At 52.0% G+C, this 19061-nt stretch overlaps 1 protein-coding gene and 1 long non-coding RNA gene across 11 annotated transcripts in view; one reads left to right on the top strand and one right to left on the bottom strand.

The window, feature by feature from the left end:
- PRDM2 (PR/SET domain 2) overlaps positions 1-5849 on the top strand; it is a 124344-nt gene extending 118495 nt beyond the window's left edge. For 8 of the 9 annotated variants that reach the window (XM_058696285.1, XM_058696311.1, XM_058696255.1 and 5 more), the window contains one exon: positions 3986-5849. Coding sequence is in view for 1 of the 9 variants with exons in the window: in XM_058696311.1 (XP_058552294.1) it covers positions 3986-4011 (26 nt within the window). In the remaining 8 variants the exon portion in view is untranslated. Of the gene's footprint in view, positions 1-929; positions 1052-3985 lie in introns of those variants that run through there. The other variant, XM_058696269.1, reaches the window with a different exon arrangement.
- On the bottom strand, positions 5490-8219 carry LOC131492668 (uncharacterized). Of its 2 annotated transcripts, none has more exons than XR_009252236.1 (2): positions 8118-8219; positions 5490-6929 (listed from the first exon to the last, which is right to left on the bottom strand). It is a non-coding gene; the product is annotated as an uncharacterized LOC131492668 (long non-coding RNA). The 2 variants fall into 2 exon arrangements; XR_009252234.1 differs by lacking the exon at positions 8118-8219 and adding an exon at positions 7778-7865.
- Positions 8220-19061: the final 10842 nt, after the last annotated feature.

The following is a 19061-nucleotide window of genomic DNA, read 5'->3' as shown; positions in this document are numbered from 1 at the left end:
CGGCACATCTTCCTTCCTTGTGTCCCTGAGACCAGCCTCTAAAGAAACGATTGGAGGACTGCATGCACCTGTGCAGTGGGGCACCGGTTAAAGATACCCCGAGGTGCAACTCCAGATTTGCTAAAAAGCATCCTTGGTGTGCAGGGCCTGGGAATCTGTGTTAGCAGGTGGCCCCGTGATTCTGGGACGCACTCAAGTTTGCGGATGCCTGCTTAATGCAGCCAGGGTTGTTCAGAATGAGAACATCGCTGTTTAAGGCAAGAATGGGCTGAATTCTGAAACTCTGGGGTCTTCTGTGTTCTACTTTCCTCCCGTCCACCTGCCCTGATGCCCACAGAGTGCACTCACTGCTTCCTTCCTGAAGCTGCTGGAGTCTCTGGGCTTGGCTTTATTTCTCTGGGGCTTGGGGAGGGGAACGGAAACAGAATCCACTTTCCCCAGAGAGTCTGTTGTCTTGAGCCAGAACTGAGCCCGCGTCTCCAGCACAGGCTCCTGAGAGGGCTCACGGCCCAGGTCATCCCCAGGTGAATAGAGCTGGGGATGCTGGGGAGCGGAGTTGAAGTGGACACTAGGACAGCACCCAGCTGGAAGGCCCGGGAGATCGTCCCTCCCCTCTCCCATCTTACAGATGGGAAGATTGGGGCCTAGAGACGAGAGGCTGGGCTGGAGTCTCCCAGAGAATGGGAGTCTGTGCCAGGATAATTCTGGGGCCCGGGACGTCCCTGTGGTGGCCGCTGGAGGTGTTCTTTGCAACCTGAAGGAGAGCCAGGTGCAACTGGGCTGATCCGTCCGCAGACAGGGTGCGTCCATTGGCCACTGCAGTCTCTGGTGGTGACACAGTGTTTGCCGAGCGTTGCTAATTCGGGCTCTGCCCAGGGGCCAGGGCATGACCCCGGAAGTATGCCTTGTCTTCCCTTATTTTCAAACAGGTGCAGCTTCCCCGGCAAGGTGCTCAGGTGAATAGAAGCCCAATGTAATTAGCATCTGCAGTTAACAGCCTCTATTCGCCCATCAACAGTGAGCATTCGGCACTGAATGGCCTAATTTCTAGGTGACTGGAACTTGCCCCTTGAAGTCTTAAACTTTTTTATGTTTCTAATTTGTATTTACAACAAGCCTGTTGTGGATCTATCTGTATAGATCTATCTATCTATAGATACATATACGTGTGTACAAATTAAAAGAACACCTCATTTGTACTGTTTGTCTTGCTCGGGCCGCCGTAACAAAATACCACAGACTGGGGCTTAAACATGCAGACATTTGTCTCTTACAGTTCTGGAGGCAGAAGTCTCAGGTCAGGGCGCCGGCACGGTCCTCACCAGAACCTTCTTCCCGGCTTACAGAGGCCATCCTCTGGCTGCATCCTCCGTGGTGCAGAGAGGAGGCCCTGGTGTTCCTTGTAAGGGCACTAATCCCATCACACGGGGCGGGGGTGAGGGGGTGAGGGCTTCCTCATATGAATCTTGAGGGGGACACAGTTCAGCCCATTGCCGTGTTTAACACATGTCCAGAATGATTTTTTTTCAGTGCCGTGACAAGGGATGTTAGCGTGGGCAGGGCGTGTAGGTCACAGAGAGGCAGTTGGCAGAACTGGGGGCGGAACTTGAGTCGTCTGACTCCTAGAATGGATGGCGGACTTTTTAAGTGGCCTACGCTTGTCCCCTGAAATCCTGTGTGAGACTGTGTGTGCAGTGGGGTCTGTTCTGAGGAACGGGTGACATCCTGGAAGCGCTCAGGCCCCGGGACTGCCCCTCACCTGTTGCTCTTGCCGGCTTCGAGGCTCTGGCCACTTTACTCGACGGTCCGAACCGAGCTAGGAGCTCGGCTTTCCTCCTGTGACTGTTGTCTGCGGGCACCTCCCTTTTCTGGGCTTTATCGGTGCCATGGGCAAAGCCCAGAGCTTTCTGTTCGCTTTCAGGTATAAAACATGCCACCTTGCCCAGTCCAGCGTGAAGCCTGCCCCTGCACGTCCTGTCCACCTCTGTCTCTTTCTGTTGCTTGGGGCCAGCTGCACGTGGGCCCCGGGGTCTTCGAGGGGACGTCCGGGGAAGGGACTGGTACCTCTCAGTCATCTGGCTGCCTCCGTGATCTTCCCCTCAGCTGTCGCTGGCCTCGGGGCAGGCTTCCTAGCGCTGGCCTCTTATGGGGTCCCAGGAGTGGGGTGGGTGGGGTGTCTCCCCCTGCCCGCCTCCCTGATAAGAGAGCTCCCCTGTAGCAAATTCTGTCCAGCTCCAGCGGTCCAGCCCACGGCCCCTGCTGCTGGGGTCCCCTCCCTGAAGGGCTGCCCCCCGGGCTGGGGACTGGCAAGATGGCTTCTTTTGTGGGTCCTGCTCGATGACCCACAGGTAATACACACATAACACCAGCCACACCAGCCCGAGGACATGCAGGCCACTCCATGGCTGGCCCCTGTCTCTGTGTTCTTTTTCTCCCCCGGCTTGTGCAGGGATGGGCCTGGGCACACGTGGGCCCCCACCGGCAGGGGAGGCCCCCTCTCTTGAAGGCGCCCTCCTGTACTGCAAGCTGCCCTCCTTCCAGCCCCATCAAGAGGTTTTGGGGGGCGGGGGTTGGGATGGATCGTGGTCAAGTGTGCATTTTCTGGAAGCGAATCCTGGCTCTAACAGTCCTGGTAGGTACTTCACTTCTCTGCGTTTCAGTTTGCCCATCTGCAAAATGGGTTAATGGTATACCTGTGTCATAGGTCTGCTGCAGGGACTGCGTAGGTTAGTACGTGAGACGCCCTTAGGAAAGTGGCTGGTGTGTGGTCAGCCTGCCTTGAATCAGCCCTGCTGTTTCTGCTCCCACTGAGTTATCAGAGTAGTGGTAGGAAGAGGAATCGTAGTTGGAGTAGGAGTAGGAGTTACAGGAATGATGACCAGGTCCATGGGGTGAGAGAACGGAGCCCCTGAACTTGGCCCAGCACAACGCCATGATCCTATTCTGCCCAGCGCAGCAGAAGTTACTGCGGACTGACTCACGAGCCTGGCTCTGTGGTCAAGTACTGTGAGTGGGGTTTCTGTGCAGGAGGCACGCAGCCCAAGCCATTCGCTCTGATGGAAGGCACATGTGGGCTCTGGGGTGGGCTCGGCTTGAGTTCCAGCCCCACCTCTGCCCCTCGTTACCAGCCTGACCTGGTGAAAGCCGCTTGCCCTCTCTGAGCCTCTGTTTCTTCCATGCAAGATGGGGATCAGTGTCACCTGCCACGAGGGTCATCGGGACCATTAGAATGAAATCAGGTGATAGTGTAATCACTCCGGAAAAGCCTTTGGCAGTATTGATTGAAGTGGGACCCAGCAGTTACACCACTAGGGAGACACTCAGCGGGTGTGTGCACACGCATGGGAGAGCTTCTATGTCATCCGTGCACACCCTACCAGCCAGCACTTCTACTTGGCACAAATAGGCACGCATGGGCGCCACACGTGTCTTCTAGGCGTAGATAAGTGAGTCCTAGCCGCCCGCATCCCTCACGGTGGCCCCGGATCGGAAGCTGCCTGCTCGTGCACTGGTGGGGACCAGCCAGATGAAAGTGGCAGGATCCTGTGGTAGAATCTCTCAGCAAGGAGGTGGACAGAGCTGCACGCACGGGCTCCAAAGGGATGAATCCCCCAAATGCACCCTGTGGAAGAAGCCCAGACGGGAAGGACGTGTGCTGGTTGATTCCATTTACTTCAGTTAAAAAACGGACAAAAATCAATCCCTGGTGATCGAGGGGAGGTAGTTATTCTGGGGGTGAGGGTTACTGCTTGTCCTAAAAAGGAGCCTGGGCTGGGGGCTAAGGGGAGGTTGGTCATGTTCTGTTTCTTGATCTGGGTGCTGGTTACACGGGTGGAAATTCATCATGCTGTGCTTTCTTTCTGTACGCGTGGTGTATGTCAGTAAATTGTTGCATTAGAAGAACTGAGATGGTGCTTCAGCAGCCCAGGGAAGGCACTGAGGATGCGGCCACTGTTACCATTTTTCTTTTCTTTTTCTCCTTCAGCACCTGAAGTGACCTGGAGTCAGTGAAGCCAAAGGGACCGGCTGGCCCTCTGCCCCGCAGGGAGTACCGACCTATTCCAGTTTTACGAGCCTGCGAGAGAAAGGGAGGGAGTGTGTGCGTGCGTGGGTGTGCGTGTGCGGTCTTCAGACGAGGGTCCCAAACCCCAGGGAGGCAGGAAGGCAGCTGACTCCACAGCGTGGACGACACGTGGGTGCAGCCCCTGGGACCGTGTTCTGCAGCTCAGCCTTCCTGCTGGGGTGGGGCCTCTCCTACTATGCAATTTTTCAAGAGCTCCTTGATCCTGCTTTTTGCTTTCTCGAGTTGTCTTTTGCCATGGCGGGGACTGTGGTCTGGCTCAGGGGTCAGTTCTAGGCCTGTCCGAGGAAGGCCTTCAGGAGGAGGCCGAGTCTCCTTTCTCACCGCCCCACCTTCCCTAGCCTTCCAACGTCTCTGGGAATCAACGGCGTGTAGACACGTCAGAGCCTTGCTGTCGACCCCCTTGGCCTGCGCACTTCGAAAACCCCCCTTCTTTGCCTGAGCTGCTGGCTTGAGTCGTTTCCAGATTCGAAATTCTAGTCAGTCCCTGGGCATCTGGGAGAGAAGTCCCCGTCCCCATTTGCAGACCTGGTTGCCCCCTTGGGAGAGGCAGGGGATGGGACAGCATGTGGCAGGAGGGGGAGGTGTCCTCAGTGCTTCTTTGCCTCACTTGGGACCATCAACACGTTAGCGACTGACCTTCCCGAATTAGCTGAAAAGGGAAACAAACAAAAATTGGGAAATGAAGATAAGCGGGAGGATTAAGAAGCACAGGGGGAAGAAGAAGAGATTTCTAGAGGCCACCAGTCGCCTGCCAGGGAACGATGGAGCTGGCCCCTGCTTTGTGCAGGGACAGCCCATGTCTCGGAGAAACGGGTGAGCTGAGCTAGGAGTTTGGACCCAGTTCAGTGAGGGTCTTGGGTTTTGTGCCTTTGGGGCAGACCCCAGACACGGATGTCTGAGACCACTCTGGCGCTGTTTTCTCAGCTCCGTTTTCAGCAGTGATGTATCAGACCCACAGTGGAAGGAGAGAACTTGGGAGAACATGAGTGGTCACACACAAAAAGGGACTTTTTTGTTTTCCCCCAGGGCTACTATGGTTGATCTTGCAACTCTGTAAATATGTACGTAGACACTTTTAAAAGCACGTATTTATGTCCCTGACTGTAAATGCCCCCTTTTTAAAGTTTTATAACTTGTGTTATTTAATTACTCAGTCGACTGGCTGCAGCGTAGGGTCTGATCATGGTCCGGGAGAAAGGTCTCACGAGATCCTCACATGGACAGAAAAGTGCCGATGGCTGGCCTGCATCCCAGTTTTCCATTTGCCACCCAGCTACACACCATTGTTTGTTGTAAATTCCCATAAGCTGGAATCCTTTTGCCCACTCCTAAAATTAACCCTCACAAGCATGGAAAGCTGTGGCTGTTCCTTATCCTCACGATACGATTTTGTCCCATCAATGTCGACACTCATCTTCTCCGTTCTGGAAGGTTTCCCCTTTCAGCAGCAAGGAAGGCTCACGAACCCAAAGCTTCGAAAGTTCACCTTCAGCCGATGGTGAATTCCAGGAAATGTCGCTGGGGGCTGGGGGCCACTCGTTTTTGCATGTGCAAAAGTGCCGGTCAGCTTTCCACCCTCTCAGACTAGTGGAAAGGGTTACACGAGTGTTCCGATCGCGACAACGGGGTGGTCTTCTAAAGAGTGGTGTTTGCTGGTCAGTGGTGGTTTTGGGGCGTGGGTTTGGATCACGGAAGAGGACAGTTCTGTATCTGCCATGTGAAGAAAAGTAACAATAAAAGTGTGAAGCGCGATTGTAAGGAACAAGCCTGGGAGTGATCGTTTTGGTTTCTGTGTTTTGTGTCTTCCATTTCGGCGATCTCTGCGGGGTGTAGGGTGGGAGTGGGATGAAGCGGCTTTGAAGGCCCCCTTCCAGCCGTGAGAGAAAGCCGAGGTTTCGAGGAAGCTCACTGTGGAAAACCCTACCTGGTGAGTAGGGTCACTTGCCTTCAAAACCCTCTTCCACCTGCCAGCTAGCTAGTTAAGCCATTTCACTAAGGCTAGAAAGGCCTCTGTGATCGTACATATATTCTTTGAGCAGCTTTATTGAGCTCACATTCACATACCATACAGTTAACCCACATCATTGTACAAATCAGTGCTTTTTAGTAGTCGTCAGAGTTGTACAGCTGTCCCTGCATTCAATTTTACAACATTTTCAGTCACCCCAATGAGAAACCTCCTATCCAGTCGCAGTCACTCCCCCTCTCTCCCCAAGCCGCTAGCCCTAGGAAACCACAAATCTACTTTCTATCCATGTAGATTTACCTCTCCTGGACATTCCACCGAAATGGGGTCACGCAGCATGTGATCTTTTATGACCAGCTGCTTTCTCTTCGTATAGTATTTTCAAGGCTTACCCAGGTTGCAGCATACATCGCTTCCTTCCGTTCTATGGCCAGATATCCCTTTGTTTGGATGTACTCGTGCAGTATTTGGGACTTACTTAACACTTAGAAAAGGGAATCACTCATTGTTTATAGGAACTCGTATCTAACAGGTCCGCTGGCTCTTATCTGGCAACTGTTACCTCTGCAGCATTGACTCCAGCTGTTGTTCTAGGGGCTGTTTACTGAGAATTACCATGTGCCAAACATTCCCCACACATTCCCTCTCCTGTCACAGCAACTCAGCAGGACAGGTACTTCGACAGCCATCTCACAGGTGAAGAAACAGGCTCAGACGCATTAAGCCATTTGCCCAGGGCCACACAGCTAGCAGATGTAGACTGGGGATTGGATTCAGCCCTTTCCGGCCCAAAGTTCAGTATTTCCTACTTGCCTCTCGCTGCTGCCTCTCATGTCACCCTTTGGTTTCTCCAGCTCTCAAGCCACCTGCAGGTAGAAACTGTGTACAACACGGGTCAGTCCCCAGCTCCCCAGAACATAGCAGTCAGCTACTGGACTTCTGCTCCGCCCCAGACTGGCCATAAGAGAAGCAGAGGTTTGAAAGTATGGGTGAAGATGTCCATCACCTGATGAATGGATAAAGATGTGGTTTATATATACAATGGAATATACTTGGCAATGAGAAAGAATGATATCTTGCCATTTGTGACAACGTGGATGGAACTGGAGGGTATTATGCTGAGTGAAATAAGTCCGAGAGAGACAGATCTGTGTTTTCACTCATATGTGGAACTTGAGAAACTTAACAGAAGACCATGGCAGAAGGGAAAGGGAAAAAAATAGGTTCAAACAGAGAGGGAGGCAAACCCATAAGAAGACTCTTAAATACAGAGAACAAACAGGGTTGAGGGAGGTGTGGGGGAGAGGGGAAAATGGATGATGGGCATTGAGGAGGGCACTTGCTGGGATGAGCACTGGGTGTTGTATGTAAGCGATGAGTCACGAGAATCTACCCCCGAAACCAAGAGTACAGTGTATATACACTGTATGTTGGCTAACTCGACAATAATTATATAAATATAAATATAATATATATATACATATATATATATACACATATGTATACATATGTATATACGTATATATATATATATATATACACATATATATATATGTATATATATATATGTATATATATATATGGTATGGGTGAAATCCCAACTCTGCTCGCTCCAGCACATGTCACTGGCCTAGCCTTGGTTCCTTGTTTGTACAAGGGGATGACCACCCTGCCCACCTTCCTGATTTCTAGCTACTATGTGTTTGCTTAAAGGTAAGTGAATTTACCTGCCTCAGGGATCACCTGACTGATTGTTCAAGGAGAGATTCTTGGCCTCCAATTTCTCATCTGCTGAATCAGAATCCCTGGGGGCGGGGCGGGGCGGGGCGGGGCGGGGGGTGGGGTGGGGTCTGGGCCACCTGCCTGGCCAACAGTTCTGCGCAGTCCACCAGCTTTAACGCCGGGCAAAGGCCGTAGCATGTCTGCAAACAGGCAGACCAGTGAATCAGGGGCGCCCCTGGGGTTTGCATTAACCGGCTTCTCCAGTGTTTTTTCTGAGCGTCAGGCTGTGCCTGGCGCCCACTCACCGCCAGGACTGGGGAGCGGGCTGCAGAGACGCCCACCCACCGGGTGCTTGGAAGATCCTTAAACTTGCGCCCCTGGGGGAGAGACCGGGAGCGAGGCGATGGGGAGCAGGGAGCCCCGCATGGGCTGCGGCTGCGGCAGCTGGCAGCGCGGGGATGACAGCGTCCTCCGATCCCTCCTGGGGTCGCCTGAGGTCAGCACTCGCACCAAGGCGCAGACTCCACGCTGGCCGCGTCCCGGTTGCCCCGGCAACCGCCACCGGAAGCGGGTGCTACGTCTGACGTCAAGTCCCAGGTCCAGAGCAGCCTGCCGCTGCGTCACGCGGGCGTCATGCGCCTCCGGGGGCGCCGTCACGTCACGTAGGCGTTTCCCCGCTTACGTCATCAGGGGCAGGGTGAGTACAGGGTCCTGAGGCGGTTTGAGAGCGCGCGAGCGCACCCACGACATTTCCTCCAGGTTGTTGTTATAATTGTTCTATGTTACTGTTAATCGTCCTGCATCCCTTGCTGCCCGTGATTTATAAGCTTTGCTTTTTTCAACGCTCGAGCTTTATCAGCCGTGTGCACCTGTGGGGAGACTCATAATCCGTGCAGGGTGGGTGCTGGCCGTACCCCCCCTTCACCCCCCCCCCCCCCCCCCCCCCCCCGCCCCGGCGGGTAAGGGGTCGCGCGCGCGCGCACTGCTTTCCGGACACAGACCGGGCCAGCCTCCTGGGCACCTGGGCGGGAGCGGGTGGGGTCCTCCCATGTTCATGCCAATGGGCGTCAAGAGGAACGTGGAGGCCATGGACCGCTTGGGGGAGGGGTGGGTAGAGCAGGTCCCTGAGCTCCCTGCCCCGAAGAGGGTGGCTTGGCCCCCCAGCCCCCACTCAGGTGTGAGATGAAGGCAGAGAGGCAGGGTCGGCGGTGGGGTGTCCGGCTCCTGACCCGTCGGGTCCTGAGGGCGCGAGTTCTCCAGGCTAGGAGCCTGGACCCCTCAGACCGCCCCCAACAGCCTTGCCTGGCCGTGGCTCAGCCGGAGGAGGCCTCTGCTCCAAGACGGCCGCCTGGCCCGGGGTCTGCCCCTTCTTTCCAAGAGGCTGGCGGGTGGGGGGGGTGAAGCACCCGGCCCAGGGGGAAGCGGCCTGTGCCTGAGACGGATGGAGCGCAAAGTGAGTTTCTCTCTTCTGGCCTGCTCTCCACCTCCAGCAGCAGGGGCTGAGAAAGAGCAGGTTTGCTGATAGGGTGAGGCAGGGGAAGGTCACTCTCTGTCCTGTGACTTTGGGCCAGCTGACTTCCATGCGGGGGCTGTGGGACCACTGAGAGTCAGCGCTTGCACGAAGCTAAGAGTGAGGGTGTCCTTACATTTTGCACCCGGAAGTTGCCTCGTTTGTGCCCTCCTAGCCCTGATCTTGGCCTGTGATGCTGTGTGTTTCTCTGGGCGGTGTGTACATCTCTGAATCGGTTATGTCACTGTAAAAAGTCACCAAGGACTAGGGCGGCTGGGTGGCTCAATCGATTAAGCCTCTGACTTTGGCGCAGGTCGTGATCTTACAGTCTGTGAGTTCAACCTTCCCCCCCACCCCCACCCCCACCCTTTGGGCTCTGTGTTGACAGCTCAGAGCCTGGAACCTGCTTCAGATTCTGTGTCTCCCTCTCTCTCTCTCTCCCCCTCCCCTGCTCATGAACTCTCATGCTTAAAAATAAACATGGAAAAAAAAAAAAAACAAACTCTCCAAGGATTTTCTCTGCACTTAGGATAAAATCCAACTCCTTTTTCTGGTTTAGAAAACCCACTGACTCCAGCCTCACCTTACACACCACCATCTTTTTCCTTGCTCTCTCTGTTCCAGCCATACCGATTGTGGTTTTGCTTCTGTCTTCTGCCACAGGACCTTTGCACTAACCAGTAACTTTCCACCCAGAAATCACATGACTCTCAGCTTAGGTGTAGTCCCCTCAGCCTCCTTTCCTGAGGTCTAATGTGGCCTCCTTGTCACCTGTCATTTGGTCTTGTTGATTTTATTCACTACGTGAGATTTTCTAGTTTCTCAGCTTCTCTGGAATGTCAGCCCAGGGGGAACAGACAGACCTTATCCCTCTATTTCTTTGTTGGCTACACATCCAGCACCCAGTAGGCCCTCAGGATTCACTGTGGGATGCTTTGAAAGGCATCCTGCGGGCCAAGTGACCTTAGAAGGAGGCCTTGATGAGTTAGGGATTGAATGCAGCTTTGTGAGAATGGCTGGTTCGAGGTTGCCAACCTGGGTGGAGCATTCGGCCCGATCCTCAACCACGGTCTGCTTCTGTGTAGGGGTCTGTCTATGCAGACCATTTTTGCAGAGGGGGAAGTAAGGCGGCTTTTATTTTAAATGTCACTGCTACAGAGATAACGCTGCCGGGTAAGACCCAGCACACGGAGTTACATTTAAATGTCAGATAAGTGAGTGATTTTTGTTTTTTAAACTATAAATATGTACCAAATATTGCATGGGCCATACTTGCGCTAAAAATTTGTTGTTGGTCTGAAATGGAGATGTAATGGAGCATTCTGAATTTGTATTTGCCAAATCTGGCAACCCTATTCAGAGGCCTAAGGCCCTCAGCTGTGTTCTTGTGGGACCTCCTGCCCGGTTCCAGCTGTTCTCCCTGAACTTGTCAGCCAGGCCTGGCCCTCAGCCCAGCAGCTGGTGCAGTGGCTCTCCTTGCTCTCAATTATAGCTCATGCTGTGGACGTGAAGGTCACCAATGTCAAGTGTGGCCCTGAGGATTCTAAAGAGTGTTCAAGTGGCTTTTGATGCCTGCCCACGTCTTGGGAGTTGCGGCTCTGACCTTTGCTTGATGCATACGGTGTTTTTTTTTTTTTTTTTTTTTTAAACCATCTTGTCTTTCCTGCCATCTGATGTGATTCCTTTGGCAGTGGGGCAAACAAGTGGACCAGTTTTGGTGTCGGCAGGTAGGATGTCACCAAATGCCATCATTCTTGGGCAAGGAAGGGCTTCTACGGCTGTGGGCCCCCTGCCCTGTCCCGGGGCCATGCTGGGTGAGCCCTTCTAAGCCAGCTGACACATGGCTCCCATCTGCTTCATTTTACCCAAGTGCCATTAGGTGACACTGGCCGCGCTAGGACCGGAACAGAGGGAAGGCAGGGACCCCGAGCATGTGAATGCTCACCGTGGGGCCCCAGGAGGGGCAGCTGCCCTTGGGCCATCCATCCCTCCTGTGACTTTGTAAGCCTGGGGGCGTGTCCAGCTCCCAGTGAGCATCTAACCTGTGTGTGCCGCCTCCACACCCGAGGCACGGGGCCAATTCTGGTGTGATTCCTTAAACACCAAAATCTTAATTGGCTATTTAGAAAATACACATTGAAGTAACCTGAGAAAAACAGAATCTAAAATTCCCAGGTACGCATTGGCCCTTTAGGGCCTAATCCTCAAGGTTTTTATGTAAATAAGTGTCAGCTAACTGGCCATGCCACCAACCTGCTGGTGTGACCTTGAGATGCTGTTGAACCTCCTCCTGCCTCAGTTCCCTCATGTTTAGAGTGGGGATGATCGCAGACCTTCCCTGTAGGTGTCTGGGAAGATTAAGTTGATTGTTACATCAAAGGCTCTTAGAAGAGTGCCCAGCTCCGGGTGTGGACTATCAGTATTCATTATGATGTCATTTATATTGAACTTTGACACTTGAAGAGCATTGCTACGTGTGCATTTCTCTTAATGGTCACAGTGGTGGTGGAGGGTTCACATTATAGCTGTCATTGGGAGTCTCCATTTTCATATGGACATCCTTGTATTTGCCCACAGTATGATTTTGTTTTTATCGGAATGGAAGTAGAATGGCCATGTTAAAAGGCAATAATTGATGATCGCTATTAAATACGCACTGTGTACCAACCGCCGGGCTACGTGTCTGCCTAATGGAAACCCCATGGAGGTAAAAACTCCATCATTGTTTCAATATTTGTGGAGGAGGAAACCACCTTAAAGAGGCTGTACTCCTCTGAAGTCTCAAATGGTGGATGAAGCGACCTGCCTTTTTTTTTTTTTTTTTTTTTGATTAATTTTTTGATGTTTCATGAGCGTATGGTGTAAGACGGTGTGGCCCAGTTTCACTCTCGTGCGCGTGGCTGTTGAGTTTTCCCAACACCATTTATTGAAGAAGCCATCCTTCCCCCATTGTGCATTCTCGGCAACTTTGTTGTAACTGAATTGACCATATACGTGTGGGTTCAGGGTTTATTTCTTGGCTCTGCATTCTATGCCCTCGATCTATGTGTCTGTTTTTATGCCAGTACCATACTGTTTGATTACTGAGGCATCGTGTTAGAGTTTGAAAGCAGGAAGCATGCTGTCTCTAGCCCTGTTCTTCTTTCTCAAGACGGCTGGGGCAGTTTGGGGTCGTTCTATGCAAATTTTAGGATTATTCTTTTTCTGTGAGAACTTCCATTGGAAGTTTGATGGGGATTGCATTGAATCTAGATGTCTTCAGACAGTGTGCGCATTTCATGAGTTCAGTGCTTCCAATCTGCGAGCACAGTACGTCTTTGCATTTGTGTCTTCGCTTTTTTCATCAGGATCTTCTAGTTTTCAGCGTACAGGTGTCTCACTTCCTTGATTAAATTTATTCCTTAGGTCTTTTATCCTTTTTGATACCCTTGTAAATTGTTTTCTTAATTTCTCTTTCTGATAGCATGTAGAAACATAATTGATTTTTGGATATTGCTTCGGTATCCTGCGGCTTTACTGAATTTGTTGATTAGTTCTGACTACTGGTCTGTTCTTGAAGGTCTAAGTGGAAGATGTCCTGCGCCCCAGTCTCCATGGAACGTCCTCTAATTGCTGCAAATGTATGAGCTTCAAGGCTCTTCCTTGTCTTCCTAAGGCTCTTTGGTTTGCCCAATGCCACCCAAGGCCCCCATGGCCATCCTCTCTAAAGCAGGGCAGGCTATAGGACTCCTGCTGAGAGAGGTGGGGAGGGCTTTTGAGAGTATCTGAGAGCAGGGTCCTCCTGGCACAGGGCAGGGGTGAGTGAAAAACAGCTGCCCTGGGCTCTGTTTCCAGCTTGGTTCTGCAGTCTTGAGGAAATCACCTTTTTGCCGAAGTACCCTTGGTCTCCTCTGAACAGCTACCTGGACAGAGTGGGGGAGAGAGCTCAAATGCAGGGGAGTCGAACAGGTGCTCTTTTCCCTTCCTGGGGACAGCCTCCCCAGCAAGGTGTCTCAGGTGGGCTTATCTGGTGCCAGCTCTGTGCTCTGCAGACCCACTGCTGCTCCCAAAAGTCTAGTAGAAACCTCCAGGCTCAGGGGCACCGGGTGGCTCAGTCGGGTGAGCATCCGACGTCGGCTCAGGCCGTGATCTCGTGGTTCGTGAGTTCGAGCCCCGCATCGGGCTCACTGCTGTCAGCCTGTCAGCGCAGAGCCCACTTCGGATCCTCTGTCTTCCTCTCTCTGCTCCTCCCCTGCTTGGGCTCTCTCCCAAAATACATAGATACTAAAAAAAACAATCTCCGGGCTCAGCATCCTCTCACAGGTGTCTGCTGGGGAGCAGAGTCCCCAGTCAGGATGGATGTGAAAAAGGAAGGGAGCCTGCCAGAAGGTGCAGTCCCTGCGACCCAAGGGCCATACCCGGGATGGCCATGGCCAGATGCACGTGCTTGCTTCTGGCTTCTCTCCCTCTTGCTCTGGGGGCCCTTCTCCAGGATGTGCCAGCTGACACGTAGTGTCCCTGGCTTCGCTGTGCTGAGCTGGTGGGAGAGGCCTCTGGTTTTGCCCTTCCTGCCGGTGGGATGGGCCTGGGCCGCTTATGGCTCCTTGGCTCTGTCCTGTCCTCCTGACACCAGGCCTGTTCTGTGGTACGCCTCTTCGGAGCGTCGTCCCTCTGTAGGTCCCCAGTGACGGGGTCAACCCCCAGTCCACACAGGAGCAGCCACCGTTGGGGGGAGTCCTGGACCTTCTAGAAGGACGCGAAGCTTTTTAACGTGGAGAATGATTGTGATTGTGTTTGTGTGCAGGAAGGATGGGTATTCTTGTCCCCCCAGTGCTGAAGATATTTCTTCCGTAACCGAACTCCAGGTGTGGCCCCAGGGCACGGCTAGGACCTGTGGCATAGGACATGCAAGGGAACAGACTTGGCCTCATGCGAAGGCTTGGTTGCCTTTTAATCTAAAAGCATGCCGGTGATCAGGTCTGTGATGGGCAGTCATGATGCTGATCTTCTCCACCGTCCCAGCCCCACCTCGAGGTCATTGCCGTCTCATGGCCCACCTGTGACTGGGACCAGTCCCTGCCTGGCCATAGGATGTTGGGTGGAGCTGGGTTTGAACCTCGGGCCGGGGACATTTTTGCCCGGGAGCAGTGGGGAGACACCAAACAGCCATCTTATTTCTCTTCAGCCTTTTCATGGTTTTTTGTTTTTGTCTTTGTTTTTTATTTTATTAAAAAAAAATTTTTTTTAAGTTTATTTTTTGAGAGAGAGAGAGAGAGAGAGAGAGAGAGAGACAGACTGCAAGCGGGGGAGGGGCGGGGGGGGCGGGGTACACAGAATCTGAAGCAGGCTCCAGGCTCAGAGCTGTCAGCACAGAGTCCGACACAGAGTTTGAACCCAGGAACCATGAGATCATGACCTGAGGGGAAGTTGGACGCCCAGGGACCCAAGGACCCAGCCACCCAGGCGCCCCTTTGTCTTTGTTTTTTAAATCTGTTTTTGTTTTTGTTTTTTAAATCCCCCTTGGCTGGGCTCTCCTTTAGCATGCTTGCTTATTACAGAGATTTCTTGTGTTTGGGATGCATTCAACCCTCTGAAAGGCAAAAGTCCCCACCCTTTGTGAAGGTGTGCATTCCCCAGTGACTGGACAAGTGAGAAGGGTCAGGTGACCACTAGGACTGTGATGTGGAATTGGGAGACTCCCCTTCTGGGTGGAAGAAGAAACCGGGGAGGGGGCCAGGAATGCGCTGTCCTTCCTGTGCTCACAGAGGGGAGACCCCCGCTCCCTCCCCCAGCCCTGGATGAAGTCTGGTTAACCTCTGGAGACCTTAGTAGACGGAGGGGCCCTTGAAGCTCGTCAGAGCAAGCTGGGCGGCCCCCCCCTCCAGGAGGGGGCTCTGCTGGAAGTGTGTCTTTTTAAAAGACCCTGCGTGCAGTCTGGCTGCTGGGCGGGAGGCACATCGGGCCGCCCTGACTCTGGACACGGGGGAGCAGGGGGGCCGTGCTGCGGCTGCTCAGCCCCCCTGCCTGAGCCGCTCATCCCTACGGTGCAGGCGGACCTGCTGGAGCCCGTACAGGTGATTCCCCACTGGCAGAAGGGCTGCGGCTGGCATTCCGGGTCGTGTTCCCACCAGAACGGGGTTTTCAGATGTCCTCAGTGCTGTCTAGTTTTACCCCTGTTGGGCGGTGCCCTGATCCCGCTCTTACCCCAGCCCGCCTCTGGGCCACCCCCCTTCCCTGCTGGGGGAGGCTGGGGCGTAACAAGCCGCAGAACGGTGAGGGTCTGATTCCGGCTCTGCCCCTGTCTGGCCTTGCACACGGAACCCCGCACGCCATGTGTGATTCCTGACGGCTAACGTGGGGGGGTGTTCAGAGGGGTGAGGGCAGCCGTGGATGGTGCGGGCTGGGGTGGGCCCCGTGGTAAGCCTTCATGGCGGGAGGCGCTGCTGGAAGGATCCGGCGCGATCCTGGGACGTTTCAGGGCGCAGCCTCTGTTCTCGATTGCACTGGGCCGCGTGGCTGCGATCAAGTACCACGGACTGGGGGGCTTAAGCAGCCCACTTATGGTCTCACAGCAGTGGGTGGTCTCCCCTCTGTGCTCCCATCCCTGGTGTCTCTCCTCCTCCTCGTGAGCATGCCCGTCCTACAGGATTAGGGCTCACCCTTATGGCATTTGGCTTTAACCGCCTCTTTAAAGGCCGTGTCTCCAAATACGGTCGCATTCTCAGGTGTACTGGGAGTGAGGATTTCAACATACGAATTTGGGCAGGGGGCACAATTCAGTCCATAACATGAACATTCTGATAATTTTTCTGTCCTGTGGAAACTGCAAGCGAGATCCATGGAAGAGACAGCTGAGTCTGTAGTAGGTGTGGGCCTTGGAGTACGTGCGGGGAAGTGGTCAGAGTGTTCGCTTTTTTTTTTATTAAAAATTTTTTTAATGTTTATTTTATTTTTGAGAGAGAGAGAGAGAGAGAGAGAGAGAGACAGAGAGTGAGCAGGGGACAGGCAGAGAGAGGGAGACACAGAATCTGAAACGGGCTCCAGGCTCTGAGCTGTCAGCACAGAGCCCGACGTGGGGCTTGAACCCACGAACCGTGAGATCATGACCTGAGCTGAAGCTGGATGCTCAACCAGGCGCCTCTAGAGTGTTTGCCTTTTAGCCTCATCAGATAGTCCCTCCCACCATTCCCCAGGGACACACTGGCATTTGCTGCTAGTTCAGTGTTTGTAACTCATGCCTAGGTCTTGGAGTCCAGATGATTTTACCTCTGTCCTCTCCCCCTTGTGCCCATCAGTCAGGATGGGCTCTTTATGCTGCAGTAACAGAGTCTTAGTTGCTGAAGACAAATGCTTATTTCTTGAGCATGGAACATGCTGATTGCGGACTGACTAGGGACCCTTCCCCACATTTGCTGACTCTTGGATGGACACAGAATGGCTGCTCTATGCATATGTGTATACATGTACACACACACACACACACACACACACACACACACACATATGTGGATTATATAAACTCCCTTCCAACCACCACCCAGGACAAGAATGGAACTTTGCCCCAGCCATCCAGCACCAATTACAGCTGCCTTGTTTCCCTCCAAAAGTAACTACTGTCCTGACTTTCATAGTGGTCACTTTCTTGTATTTGTTTGTTTAATTAAGCTTTTAATTTTGAGATTAATTGTAGATTCATGTGTAGTTGTAAGAAAATACTACAGAGATCCTGAATACCCTTTGCCTAGTTTGCCCCGGTGGTAACTATAGCACAGCGGGATATTGACCTTGATTCGGTCAAGATACGGGACATCTCCATCACCACGGAGACCCCTTTGGCAGCCACATCAACTTTCCTCGCTCCTCCTTCACCCGTAATCATCTGTTCTCCATCTCTGTAATTTCGTCACTTCAAGAATGTTCTACATGGAATCACATAGTATATGTAACCTTTTGGGACTGGCTTGTTTCACTCAGTGAGGTTCTCTCAAGGTTCCTCCAGGTTATCATGTGTGTATTGCTACTTTGTTCCTTTTTATTGCTAAGTCGAGTTCCGCGGTGCTTCCCAGTAAGCACTTCACCTATTGAAAGGCATCTAGGTTGTTTCCACTTTGGGGCTGTGATGGAATAAAGCTACTATAGACAGACTCTTGTGCACAGGTTTTTTGTGTGAACACAGTCTTCGTTCCTCTGGGATGAATTCTTGGGAGTGCAGTCATTGAGATGTATACCCAGTTTTGTTTTATTTTTAAGAAACTGCCCAACTGTTTTCCAAAGCGGATCTACCATTTTGCGTTCTCCAGCGTAGGAACGATCCAGAGAGTGATTGCTCTGCATTTGGTGTGGTCACTATTTTTTATGTTAGCCGTTGTGGTTTTAATTTGCACTTCCCTGATGGCTAATGATGCCGGTCCTTTCATGTGGTTACTTGCCATCTGTACATCCTCTTCGGCAAAATGTCTGCTGTCTTTTGCCCATATTCTAATTGCAATGTTTGTTTTTTTTTTTTTTTTTTTTAATTTATTTTTTTTGGGACAGAGAGAGACAGAGCATGAATGGGGGAGGGGCAGAGACAGAGGGAGACACAGAAGCGGAAACAGGCTCCAGGCTCTGAGCCATCAGCCCAGAGCCTGACGCGGGGCTCGAACTCACGGACCGCGAGACCGTGAGCTGGCTGAAGTCGGACGCTTAACCGACTGCGCCACCCAGGCGCCCCGCAATGTTTGTTTTTTACTGCTGAGCTTTGAGGGCACTTTACATATTCTAGAGGATAGTTCTTTGTTACGTATGTGTTTGCAAATATTTTCTTCCAGTCTGCGGCTTGTCTTTTTGTCCTTTTTTTTTTTTTTTAATTTTTTTTCAACGTTTTTTTATTTATTTTTGGGACAGAGAGAGACAGAGCATGAACGGGGGAGGGGCAGAGAGAGAGGGAGACACAGAATCGGAAACAGGCTCCAGGCTCCGAGCCATCGGCCCAGAGCCTGACGCGGGGCTCGAACTCACGGACCGCGAGATCGTGACCTGGCTGAAGTCGGACGCTTAACCGACGGCGCCACCCAGGCGCCCCTCTTTTTGTCCTTTTAACAGGGTTTTTTCACAAAACAAAACCACCCAATTGAAACTTTTTTTTTTTTGGGGGGGGGGGATGAAAACCTGTTTATTCTTTTATGGATCATGTTTTTAGTGACAAGTCTAGCAACTCTGCCTGGCCCTAGGTCCCCAAGCGTTTCTCCTGTGTTTTCTTTTCTAAAAGTTTTATGTTTTCCGTTTAAGTTCGTGATCCATTTTTGAGTTAGTTTCTGAGTAATGTGTGAGACTTAAGTCAAGGGTCTTCTTTTCTCTTAGGAATATTCACTTCAGTGTCATTTGTTTAAAAGCTGTTTCCTTCATCAAATTACTTTTGTATCTTATCAGAGGCCGATGGGCATATTTGTGTGAGCGGGGACCGCTTCTGGATTCTCAGTTCTGTTCTCTTGATCTGTGTGCTGTCTTCTGCTTTTTGTAGGGCAACACAGTCTTCGTTATCACTGCTGTACGATAAGTCTCGAAATCAGGTAGACCAATTCTTTCAGCTTTATTCTTTTTTTCCCCAAATTGTTTAGCTGTTATAGTTATTTTGCCTTTCCATATAATTTGAGAATCATTGTAGAAGTTTAGGATAATCTTGCATCTACTAAAAAAAAACAAACAAACAAAAGTCTCGCTGGGACTTTGACAGGAATTGTGTTAAACCTATAGTAGCAATTTGGGGAGAATTGGCATTTCTGCCATGCTTCACTCTTTGAATCATGAACGTGATTTAT

This window comes from Neofelis nebulosa, chromosome 2 (assembly GCF_028018385.1).
Source record: "Neofelis nebulosa isolate mNeoNeb1 chromosome 2, mNeoNeb1.pri, whole genome shotgun sequence".
NCBI classification, from domain to species: Eukaryota; Metazoa; Chordata; class Mammalia; order Carnivora; family Felidae; genus Neofelis; species Neofelis nebulosa.
This window is presented reverse-complemented; position numbering and strand designations above follow the sequence as displayed.